Source organism: Nannobrachium achirus (genome assembly GCF_963921795.1).
Source record: "Nannobrachium achirus genome assembly, chromosome: 6".
Lineage (NCBI taxonomy): Eukaryota > Metazoa > Chordata > Actinopteri > Myctophiformes > Myctophidae > Nannobrachium > Nannobrachium achirus.
Genome location: NC_137815.1, coordinates 48,305,676 through 48,319,043, shown reverse-complemented (window position 1 = coordinate 48,319,043; position 13,368 = coordinate 48,305,676). Strand labels below are relative to the sequence as shown.

General features: G+C 43.8%; 1 protein-coding gene across 2 annotated transcripts in view; it reads left to right on the top strand.

Annotated features, from left to right (window-relative positions):
* The window catches only part of pik3c2b (phosphatidylinositol-4-phosphate 3-kinase, catalytic subunit type 2 beta), an 89,095-nt gene that overhangs the window by 52,755 nt on the left and 22,972 nt on the right, over window positions 1-13,368 (top strand). For both annotated transcript variants that reach the window (XM_080728992.1, XM_080728993.1), the window contains exons 15-16: window positions 1,664-1,806; window positions 11,304-11,492. In XM_080728992.1, coding sequence (XP_080585118.1) covers window positions 1,664-1,806; window positions 11,304-11,492 — 332 coding nt within the window. The remainder of the gene's footprint in view (window positions 1-1,663; window positions 1,807-11,303; window positions 11,493-13,368) is intronic.

Genomic DNA, 13,368 nt, shown 5'->3' with positions numbered 1-13,368 from the left:
GTGAGAACATTTATTTGGTTCACACAGATACAGTAGAGAAACACACACACACGCACGCACGCACACACGCACACACACATGCACACACTACAGAGAGAATATTGTAAGTAGGTCAGTTACTGTGTATATCTCACCAGAACGTACCCTTCAGGTTCTTGCTTGTCCCCATTGAAACGCGCACACACACGCACGCACGCACGCACGCACGCACGCACGCGCGCGCACACACACACACACACACACACACACACACACACACACACATTGTTCTAGGTCTTTCCTATGTTAGTGTAAGCTCCCGTGCTTCCTGTCCTACCAGCATAGTGTGACACTGCCAACTCTCCGTTTTGTGCCCGTTGGATTCTTTGCCTCAGTGCATTGGCTAGACTGACACACACTGTGTGTGGGTGCCCGTTGTGCACGTGCATGCGCGTGCCTGTGTGGGCGCTTTTGCGTGCATGTGTCCCCCACTGTATTGTTTCCTCATTACCATATTAATGTGTATTGATGGAAAGAGACAGACACTCACACACATCTCAGCGAGGGTAGAGGACATCTGGGACGCTAAACACATCTGTCCCTCATTAACCGATATATTGGCCTCCCTCCCTCCCTCTCTCCCTCAGACACTGTCAGCTGTTTGGGTCTTCTGCACTTATTTCCGCCATTCCTCCTCTTTTTTCTATCTCTCTGTGTATGTCTTCTTCTCCAGCTCTCAGCAGCCATGAGGCTCATTTCTCTTCCGCTATGGCATCTGTTTTCTCACTTCCTCTCTGCTGTGTTTGTTTGTGTGCGTGTGTGTGTCTGTGTGCGTGTGTGTTGGGGCCAACTCGGCAATCGTTTAATCCATCAGATCACTATTTTTCTTCCAACATAACAACTGCAGTTCTGCCAACTGTATTAGAATAGCAAACAAACAGCTACAGTTTCTGTTAAACTAATATGTCGGAAACTGCATCTTGAGCAAAAGGTTCCAGTTGGAATGTATCTGATGCTCTTATCCGGATTTACGTAGAATAAAGAGCAGGTATGGGGGCGGGTGGGTTCACACTTTGACAATACACAGTGCCTGCATTGGGGATTGGACCTGGCACATTTCTGTGGAAACCACTGCAAAATCTTTATGTCCTCAGAATTAAATAGATTTTGCAGTGAGGGACCCATCCGTAGTTAAATGAACACTGAGGTGTTTGCACACATAGACATCAAAAGGGGCTTGAGCCCCTGCTCTTTTATCTGTCTGTAAAAAGTGCCCTCTCCAGACCATGAATGCAGTTTTCACTATGGTGACAGAAATGCAAATGCCCACCTTTCCATGCCATATCTGAAGGAAGCATTCAAGGGAATTGCCTTGTCCAAACTCTCCTTAACTTCAATGCAGCGTCTTTGCTCTCTCTGTGTAGAAATCCATGCCGTTACGCCACATCTCCAGTATTCACTTGATTATTCTTAGTTCAGTGTGGTATCAAGCACCTAAAATAGCAGACCTCCAAGCTGAGCTTGGAGGTCTGCTGTTTTCTTGGAGGTCTGCTATTTTCACCAAAAGGTCCTTTTCGAAATTTCAGCCCCTGCCTCTCTAACATTCTCTGCACGTCCCTGCTGGCCATGATGTTTTTTCCTCCAACTGTCTTCATGGTGTCTGTGTCTCTCTGTGTCCCATAAGGTGGACTTCCCCACCTCGTCGTTTGAGGTGCGTTTCAGCACCCCGGCACCGGCTGACTTCTGTCCAAAATACGACTTCTCCAGGCTGGACACCGTCAGTCAGATCCAACTGCAGGATGTCCTGCGCAAGAAGTCCCTCTTCTGGTCAGTCAGTCACACGCACGCACGCACGCACGCACGCACGCACGCACGCACGCACGCACGCACGCACGCACGCACGCAGACACGCACGCACGCACGCACGCACACACACACACACACACACACACACACATTTTAACACTTTATTTATTTCCGCACAAAAGGAAATGTATACAAGGACACAAATATTATGGTGCAGTAAAGTTTCATCTACAAAGACGCACACACGCATGCGCGCGCACACACACGCACGCACACGCACACTCAAACCTTGTTAACGGTGACCAGGAAAGAGGAGAAAACCACATGGTAAAGATCTATTTAGTCCAGACATTTAATGTACGTAAATAATTAAATTAATCATGACTAATGAATGATGTCTGGACATTAGTCTGGCAGCGTGAAGTGGGAGTCTTTTACTGCATGACTGATCACGTTAGCTAGAAATGTTGTACGGTGGAAAAAGAAACAAACAACCAACCAAACCAAAAGGTGGGCCTGGGCCCTGAGGAGAGACGGCAAGGGACTCGGCCTTGACCCTTTTTAAAGGCCCGTACCCAGCTGCAGGCCCTGAACTCATCATTACCTGTCTGAAAGAAATATAGCCCAATTAACCACTTGAGCCCTAGCGTCCTTTTTATGGTGTGAACATTTGACGAAAAATAGCAAGATCAGCAAGGTCTGCTATTTTCGGGCAAAGAGATTTGATGTAGAGAGTTGGAAAAAGGCAGCCAAGTAATAGAATAGAACCCTGGGAGACTCCAGTCAAGTATATTGGGTTTAAGTTGTTGAACAGAGCAGGCCAATTGACATGTCAGGCAGACTGCAGCTCAGGTAGACAGGCCCGTAGGACACATGCACATAATCACACTTTAACATTTCTCCCCTTTCTCTTCAGTTCTCAGCCTCTCTCAGGAAGCTGTGTGCGTGTCTGGACGGTCTTCTTCTGTGTCCACACACGTCTGCACATGCATGTACACAGACCTCATTCATACAGTGCCTTGTGTTTCTGCCTCTCTTTGTTGCATCCTGTTTTTCCTGTCCTCAGTGTCCATTAGTTCTCTCCTCTCTCCTTCACTCTGGGTCAAATCATTGCCACAAAAACGTGCGTTAACGCGTGGACTTCCTTCTATTGCTGCTGCTGCAATATCCTGTTTACATCTATTTATACAGCATGGATTTATACAGCCATAGACCGTCAGATATTTAGCTGGTGCTCACATTCATAGTCACTTGCAGAGAGTAAATACGTTTTCTCCTTACGAATGCACGAGTTGTCTTGGATTCTCCCTTACATTATTACGCTCGCTTCATAAAGACCCACTTGAAAAGATTCTACGTGGAACATGTAGGCTCATTATAAAGAACACATAATGTCCTGTTAATGACAGCACTTCACCTTTACTGATTTGCTTTGTTGTCTCACTGCCAACACTTTTCATTTGTGAGCGTTGATTGAATGTGTGTACAGTATATACAGTATACTGTGTGCGTGTGTGTATGTGTGTCTCTGCATGTGCGTGTGCGTGTTCATGTGTGTGTGTGTGTGTGTGTATATATGTGTGCGCGACTGCGTGTGCTTGCGTGTGTGCATGCGTGCATGCATGTTTTGGGGGAAGGGGTTTTATAAATGCCTGCAGCAGCTGTGGCAGTCTTTGGAGACGTGGTGTTATTTACCAGACTGGGCCTCCTCGTCTGAGGACACTACACAGGAAGCTTTATTTTTCTGTTTTACACAATGAAGGGAAATTATATCTTTACAACCTTCATGCCTCTCACACACACAGACAGACAGACAGACAGACAGACAGACAGACAGACAGACAGACAGACAGACAGACAGACAGACAGACAGACAGACAGACAGACAGACAGACAGACAGACAGACAGACAGACAGACAGACAGACAGACAGACAGACAGACAGACACACACACACACACACACACACACACACACAGAGAGAGACACAGACACACACACACAGACACACACACAGACAGACAGACAGACAGACAGACAGACAGACAGACAGACAGACAGACATGCAGTCTCACATTGACACAAGTATGTACAAACATATGCATAGACTCAAAGTGTTGAAAACATCAGGTCAGGTGACTTGGCTGTATTGTCAGTTAGAGATCAGATAGAATGTCATACAGACAAAATGATACAGACTGATAGACAAGAGTGAAAGACAGCATCATTCCACAATAATCTGAAAACACACTGGGATATTTCCAACGGTATCACTATTCAAATCTTCACTTTCAAAATCTTTATCTTTATAATCAAGATATACAGAGGGTGCTAGCCCATGCACGCACACCTACAGTACCTCACCACAGACAGAGTGGTCAGTTATCAGACAGAGTGGTCAGTTATCAGACAGACAGAGTGGTCAGTTATCAGACAGAGTGGTCAGTTATCAGACAGAGTGGTCAGTTATCAGACAGACAAAGTGGTCAGTTATCAGACAGAGTGGTCAGTTATCAGACAGACAGAGTGGTCAGTTATCAGACAGAGTGGTCAGTTATCAGACAGAGTGGTCAGTTATCAGACAGAAAGAGTGGCCAGTTATCAGACAGATTAATATAATTTCATATTTATATACAGCCTTTGAAATGTGTTGTTTACGCCGTCAACTACGTTTTTGACGTATTTAGGACACATTGAGGTAGAGACAAATAACAATAGGGTGAGAGAGGGGAAGTGTGTGTGTGTGTGTGTGTGTGTGTGTGTGTGTGTGTGTGTGTGTGTGTGTGTGTGTGTGTGTGTGTGTGTGTGTGTGTGTGTGTGTGTGTGTGTGTGTGTGTGTGTGTGTGTGTGTGTGTGTGTGCGTGCGCGTGCGTGTTGGTCAGTCAGAAAATGATGATGTCAGAGCAGCAGCTGGTGGAAAAAGGACCCCTCCCCTTGATATTACGGTCACCCCTCCCCTCTTCCTACCCATCCCCCTCTCATCCCCTCCTCTTTTGTCCTGTGTGTGTGTGTGTGTGTGTGTGTGTGTGTGTGTGTGTGTGTGTGTGTGTGTGTGTGTGTGTGTGTGTGTGTTTTTATAAGATTGCCATTTTAAAAGATCACTGAATGTAAATCAGAGAGAGAGGGAGAGTACCAGCTGATTCCCCACATTAGGGTTTTGTTTTATATTTAACTACAATTATATTTTACATTGAACTTTCAGACCATTAGCCAACGTCTTATCCATGTGCTGTACCATGAACGAGCAGCGTGTGCATCTGCAGCACATGACAAAGTTTGAGAACCGCTGATACAGGCCGATTCTACTAATGTCTTCTAAATCCTAACAGTTTTCTGAAAAACGTATGTTGCTATATCAGTGGTTCTCAAACTTTGTCATGTCAACAATGACCCCCAAAATTATATGTATTTGGCTGCGGACCCTGTAGCAACTCATAATGTAATAACGGCTCATAATGTAATAAGGGCTCATAATGTAATAAAAAAAATGTAATAAAAACTCATAATGTAATAATCAGCTCATAATGTAATAAAAAAACGAGCGCATAACGTAATAACAGATTTTTCAATAACGTAATAATGTAATAATGTGTTACATTAAGAACCTCCACATAGGAGGCTCATAATGTAATAAAACTTCATAATGTAATAATGTATTTTTATTACATTATGAGCTGATTGTTACATTATGAGCTTTTATTACATTTTAATTATTACATTATGCGCTCGTTTTTTATTACATTATGAGCTGATTACTACATTATGAGTTTTCATTAAATCTTTTATTACATTATGAGCTATTATTACATTATGAATCATTTACATTACATTATTGGTTGCTACACACCTAGGGCTGTCATGATATGACATTTTACAAGACGATTAATTGTCACTCAAATAATTGGCGATTAACGATTTAATTGTGTTTTTGTCGTTGATAATTACATTTCTGTTTGGCTTTTAGGCTTTGAAGTTGTACATGGTAGATATGACACATAACCTAAATATACAAAGAAATTACTGACATATTTGACAACTTACTACTTAAAAAATAACTTTGATAGTGGAAATAGCCGATCTACAAGCTCACAACGTATCGCGATGCGACGCGTTGTGAGCTTGTAGATCTGCTATTTCCACTATTTCGGACATTTTTCAACATTCACGATTATGACGATTATGACAAAATAATTGCGATAATGTCAAATAATCAAGATTAGACGATTATGTAATAATTGTGACAGCCCTAATGCCCTATACACACCCTGCCAACTTTGTTGATGAAGAATGGAGCAACTAAAGCTAAACATGCAGCAAATGAATACTGTAATTGCCGGACTATAAGCTGCAGCTTTTTTCTCATGTTTTGAACCCTGCGGCTTATACAACGGTGCGGCTTATATAGAGATTTTTACAGTTAACGGACAGTTAGTTTTACAATGGTCTTTAACTCAACCTCTGCCAAAAAAATACCCCTTTGTACCCCTTCCCTGCCATGCCCGAGGAACCCGAAGATTTAATAAGCTTTAATTAAAAAGAAATAATTTATCGAAGCGGAACTAATATAGGCCGGAACTAATGCTCCGTGATCGGTTTCTACACGGACACATTATTGAGCGGACCAGTTAACATTGAGACCGTAAACCGGAAGCGGCTGTCCGTCCTCTATCCTCTATTCGTCAGCTTTCTGTGTAAACACGGCAGCTTACAGACGGAGAACTTATTGATCAATTGAAAAAAACATAAAAGGATTTGAGAAGCTGATGGAATATGCGAACACACGATGCATAGCAGTGTCCGATCACGCACGATGGGAACTGGATTAGCGGCCGCTTTAACAGGTAGGAGAAGCCAGCAGTGAAAGACATAGGAAAAACTTCGGGCTCCTCGGCCGTAAACTACGAATGAATTAACAAGGATTTATATATAGATTTTTACAGCAAATGGCCACCAGGGGCGCTCTAGCAGGAAGCAGGAAGGACACCTGCGGCTTACAGTCAGGTGCGGCTTATATATGTAACCATTTGTTTTTGTGTTCTAAATTTAGCTGCTGCGGATTATATTTAGTTGCGGCTTATAGTCCAGCAATTAAGGGTACATATGGGGATCATTTAACTGTACAAAGTCACACACTTGATTCAAATAGTCCAGGAAGCAGAGGAGAGCGCACCACTTCGAAGTGTGTGACTGGTCCATCAAGGCTTACATAATGGTCCCCATGACCTTCGGCAAAGTGGCCCAGAACTAGCAATAGCAGACTGTCGTCATACTGACCACATGGGGATATTATCGATGTTGCATCAACACCCAGTGTCGATACAATCATGAACTGTACGTTGAACATTGCGGATGCTCTTTGTACAGTTAATGGTTTTACACCATGCATTTAAAAATAATTTATATCCACCTGTTTCCACAAGAATTTACTGTAGCATTATTTGCGGGACACTTCCGGTTAACAGCAGACATACAAGTTCACGTCGCGTCGCAGATGCAACCGTTGTGAACTTGTAGATCACTCTCGGCTGCGGCGCCGGAAGCTGCCTGCACATTCTGCGCAGGATAACATTGTTTGTGTCCCAAAAACGTTTTTCAAAAGGTTTGAGGCTAAATTACCATAAATGCCCCTGTCATTTCTGCCTGTCTTTCAGAGCATTTTCTGCTGCAGTACCACCTTGTCCTGAGTGGTAGGGAGGACTGCGCTATTGTGCCAGTTTTGGCCCCACACTCCTCCCCACCTCCTGCTCAGCAGGCCTGCCCACCCCTCCCCAACCCTCTCCCAGCTCCTCCTGCCTCCTTCTCAGGCCTGCCCACCCCTCCCCAACCCCCACTCAGCACAGCAGTAGCAGTAGGTCCTGATTGTGCTGTCACAATCTGACCTAAAATCAGACAGCCCGTTCTGAGACCTGCTTACATAGATCTGCCCATAAACTAAGAAAGACACAATGGTCAGAAATAGGACTTTGTGAGGATAGAACGTGCTGGTGGGACACCAAAGAAATACATAAAAATTGGAAAAATGTAAATTCATGGTGTAGATCCCGTATTTATTTGCTGCATGCTTAGCAGATAGTTGCTCCATTCTTCATCAACAAAGTTGGCAAGGTGTGTTACCCGCAACCAATACGGTAATAATGGCTCATAATGTAATAAAAAATCACACCCGTGTGAAGTGGAGCTCCGAGGTTTGAAACTGTAGCTCCTATGGTTTACGAGAGAAAAATACTTGAAAGTGATTTCTTGCATTGTCCCATTATAAGTCAATGGGGACAATTAAGCGTTGTTTTTTGCCGATTACGTCGGCATGGTAAGGCGGATCGGAACGAAAGGTAATAGAACACCATTCCCGGCCGAGCCGCACATTTTGATGTATATATTGCGCGAGTGGCGTAAATGGTGCGGCACTAGTTACGCGCCGAAGTCAGGCTACATACACACACACACAGACAGACAGACACACAGACAGACCCACACAGCCACGTATAGGGAGCTGCACACAGCCCCAAAAATTTAATAAAAACTCATACTGTAATAATCAGCTCATAATGTAATAAATACAGAGCGAATAATGTAATAATTAAAATGTAATAAAAGCTCATAACGTAATAATCAGCTCATAATGTAATAAAAATACATTATTACATTATGAAGTTTTATTACACTATGAGCCTCCTATGTGGAGGTTCTTAATGTAACACATTATTACATTATTACATTATTGAAAAATCTGTTATTACGTTATGCGCTTGTTTTTTTATTACATTATGAGCTGATTATTACATTATGAGTTATTATTACATTTTTTTTATTACATTATGAGCCCTTATTACATTATGAGCCGTTATTACATTATGAGTTGCTACAGACCCCCATCTCAAAATATTTTGTTCCGGGGACCCCCAGAAGCAAAGATTTTAGTTAAAAATATTCACTCTGAATTTGGGTCTTGGCTCATGCTAGATGCAGAATAGATACACGCGAACGAGCAGGCTCAGCATCTTACTGTGTTTGTGTGCGTGTGTGCGTAACTCGTTGCCTTCTGGTCCTGACATTACACTTGCTGTCTGGGGGCGTGTAAGCAGGAATGGAAACAATTGTGTGTGTTTGTGTGTGTTTGTGTTTTCTAGCTTTGTGAGGGCATGTGGCCCGGTTCTCACTTGTCATGGGGTCATTTTAGAGGCTTAGGCATATAGACGTTCTCATGAGTGTGTGTGTGTGTGTGTGTGTCTGTGTGTGCGTGCACTGCGCGCGTATTCATGCATTTAGTTATACTTGTGTGCTTGTCTTGGGAGCCAAGCGTGGGCGCGTTTGTTTGTGTTTATAGATAAACAGGATTCTCTGTCTGTGGTGTGTGTACCTTTTGAAAGACGGAAGGAAAGAGGCGGCTGTGTGTGTGTGTGTGTGTGTGTGTGTGTGCGTGTGCGTGTGCGTGTGTGTGTGTGTGTGTGTGTGTGTGTGTTGATGTTGACTCCATGTGTTCCTTTTCAGATAAGACTGCAAGGAGGACATCTCTGTGTGTGTGTGTGTGTGTGTGTGTGTGTGTGTGTGTTTGTGTGCGTGCACGCGTTGTATAGACATTAGGTTTGCTGCTCTTTGTAAAAAGAAGACCTTTAAAAGTCGTCCGCCTGACTTGTTTACCACCAGTGTGACCTCAGAGAACTAGATGTCCTTCTTCCTTTATTCCTTCATATCACCACCGGCACATGGAACACTTTGATCTCTTAGTTTATGATTATTTTAATGATCAATCAATCGATTGTGTTCCGGCTTTCATCAATGGAATGTAGTATACTTTAAGTTCCTATGTATCTGTATCACAATAAAAACGTTTTTCTTTTAAGATAAAGGGCGGAAAAACATGACCTTTTATGTTATTTTATCATTGAAATCTCTGTTTTGTCAATTATTTGGGTGTCCACCTGCAATATCCTCACGCCTCACCAGTGGGCCCCAGCCCACAGGTTGGGAATCGCTGCTTTACATTCTTCCTGCTGTATCTATCAACATCCTATTCCTGGCTGCTTCACTGACCCACTTCCCGCTCAACGGGGACAAATAAATAAATATGTTTTATCTTTTTCGGATCAGCTAAAGGAGATGAATTGAGCTCCTGGGCAACCTGTTCTCCAGACTGTTAAGATGTTTTTGGTGACTCGGTCCAAGGAAATGAAGCCATTTACAACAACCGCGTCCAAATGTGTCAGCCAAGCCTAACAGTCGCTGTGTTGCTGCCAATCCTAACAGAACTTGCTCTCTGAGGGGTGTCTGCTAACGTAGTTACACATACAGGTGTGTGTGTGTGTGTGTGTGTGTGTGTGTGTGTGTGTGTGTGTGTGTGTGTGTGTGTGTGTTTGTTTGCATGCACACACACACACACACACACACACACACACACACACACACACACACACACACACACACACACACACACACATCTGTTAGAGTTGTTAGGGTCACCTTAGGGTCTCAGTATGTCCTTCCTACTGTCTGCACCACAGTGGTGTTGTGTGCGTGCGTGCACACACATAATGATGGAGTACTCTGTGACCTCAAGCAGTGCATGTCGGCTGTCTCCATCACTCGCCTCACCTGTACAATTCCTGCCAAATGTTCAAGGTTTTATCCAGGTTTATTGGCGTGACTCCTGTAGTGCGAGGCTCAAAGTGTTTCACAGCTGAACAAATATGAACTTGAGTACAAAGTAAGCGTGGACATTAATTAAGCTGGGGTTATTGATATGGGAAACAATGCTGCGTTAACTGCCGAGAGACATATTGGACTGATCTGATCTTTAAGCTAGCTCAATTAATTTCAATTGAATTCAAAGGAGCTACTGTATATTGGCATGAAAAAACATGTTTATATTGCCAAAGCAAATGTAAAATAAAAACAGTAAAAACTCAAATGTATCTACAATAAAATGGATAAAGAAATGTGTAAACAGTCACATTGCAACTAGAAAAGCTAGTTTACAAAACCACAACAATGCATTTGCTGTTACAAATAGCTAGTGTACATAAGGGTAGCTTAGGTGACAGCTTTGGAAACAAATGGCACATTTCAAGATTTTGCTGTCAGTTGGTATAATACCTTTTAAGACAAAAAGCAGCTCATTTTCAAATATTTGTATTGGTAGTTGCTCTGTTCAGTGTTCATACTGTACAGTAGTAGTTCAGTGTCTCTCTCACTCTCGTGTATGCACTTTTGCTCTTGCTCTCAAACATTTCTTTTAAGTAGGCTACAACATTATCATATAAAAACTGACTGAAACTGACTCAAAATTAACATTGAGGATTTTACTTTGCAGTATTAAATAGAGTCGATAGAGGAATGTACTGGTAGTGAACCTAGTTGAACACACTGGCTCAAGACCAACACACAACCTGGGTTGCATATCATCCTTTCTATTTTTCTTTCTCTTCTCTACTCTACCTCTTTCTTTTCTCAGTGTCCTGTACAATGAAGCAGACTCACTATAAAGTAAACTGATGTCTTAAACAACACGTGTGTCTCTCCAGGTTGACTGTGGAGGACAAGCGGCTGGTGTGGGAGAAGAGGGCCTTCTGCCAGGCCGAGAGCGGAGCCCTGCCCCTGGTGCTCGCCAGCGCCCCGCGCTGGGAGTGGGCCTGCCTGCCTGATATCTATGCCCTGCTGCGCCAGTGGGCCTGCCTCAGCCACCAGGATGCCCTGGGACTCCTGCACGGCTCGTAAGTTCAAGGACAGCGTGACAGAGAGAGAGAGAGACACATACTGTACACACATCATCCATTTGCTTGTTTTGTGAGGATGGATATAGAGGAACCAAGATATTTGCTGAACTGTTAGTTGAAGGTGTTGGCACGCTGCATAATTGTGTCCGTCTTTTATGATCATTTAACACTGTACCATTTGAAACTAGACTGCACTCTGTCAAGGTGCCTACTTGCTCCTTGTGCACTCATAGCCAAAATAGGCCTACTTGTGCGCCAGTAGAGCGTGCAAGTAGGGTGATGAGCTCTGTCTGTGGGTATGTGACGACACTTGTTGGTTGGTGGTGATGTCAGCGAGAATGCTGCTCCCTCATACTGTCAACCACCCACATACCCACAGACAGCACTCCTCACCCTACTTGCACGCTCTGCTGGCGCAAGTAATGAGGTAAAATCATGATGATCCACCTGGTCACACGACAAAACTACAGCCTGTTTTGTCTACAAGAAAATAACAGTCTGTCATTATTGTCATAGAACAAGCCACAATGCAGCCATTTTCAGACCAGCCAGAACTCCGCCATAGCCTACTGTACAATGGCGTTGATCAGCAAGTAGATGGCCGTGCTTGACCCTGTCACACTGAAGGACCCAAGATGCTTAGGATGAACAATTTTGCATCATTTACAGTGTACTATGCTGGGTAAGTGCCGTCTCTCGATTGAGACTGCACTAAGACCGCTGATATCATACAGCGTGCGGTCACCTTCATAAGGAGGAAGGCGTCGGCGAGAGCAGGGGTTGCCTTTGGATTAACGATGTTTGCGAACACCTGCCACTTTAAAACAGAGCAGCAGATGGTCTTGTCCTCAGATTCCTCACGTCCACATCCCTCTCTCTGGCTGTAGAGAAGAGATCACTCACTCTGCAGGTCTGTGTGTGTGGGATGTGTGCTGCTCACCACATGGCTTATTCCATCTGAGGCCAGGTCCTTTTATGTCCGACCATTAAAGACAAACACTAGACCGCATCTGGTCTGCAGCAAGACCTCGTCTAGCCCCAGAGAACTAAGGCATGCCTACCCTTAAACCACTGGTTCTCAAAGTGGGGGCCGGGGACCCCCAGGGGTCCTTGAGAGGGGTTCCAGTAAAACAGCCTAAATTAACTGAAACTTTCGAAAATGCTTCAACTGTAGTTTAAGCATTTAACCCATAGTTTGAATATTTACTATTCAAAGATAGCTGATCTTGAGAATTGTGACTCTTATGGGGGTCCCTGACGCAAAATCTTTTCAGATGGGGGTCCATGCACGGCATGCAGGCAAATATATATCAATTTGGGGATCCTTGATGTGAAAAGGTTTGATAACCACTGCCTTAACCAATTATTTTACTTCTCAACAGCTTCTTTGTACTTTGCACACATGTTAAGAGTTTTCTAGGACAGTGGTAAAAAATAAATAAATCTGAACATAAATTATTGGAATACAACAAAACTCTTGTATGGGGGGGTCTCTGGCACAAAATATTATCTGATGGGGGTCCGTGGTAGCCTGGTTCAGACCCTGAATTGCTAGCCACACCCCTTTAAAAAATTGTTTTGGCGTGAAACGAAATGTCAATTCAGGCGGAGCAGGCTAGGTCCGTGGCCAAATACACATAAAATTTGGGGGTCCTTGACGTGAAAAAGTTTGGGAACCAGTGTTCCAGGCAGCCGTGATTAAGGAGCGAGCAGCCAGATTGGAAGATGCACCATGGTTACGGTCCCTCAGGTACCCATCTCCTTGACAACATTGCTAATGGCACATGTTACCATGGCAACTCCTAGTATTAGGCAAGTGTTTCCAGGATGTCAGTTACAGATAGAACTGGTTCTGTTGTAATAATAACCAGAG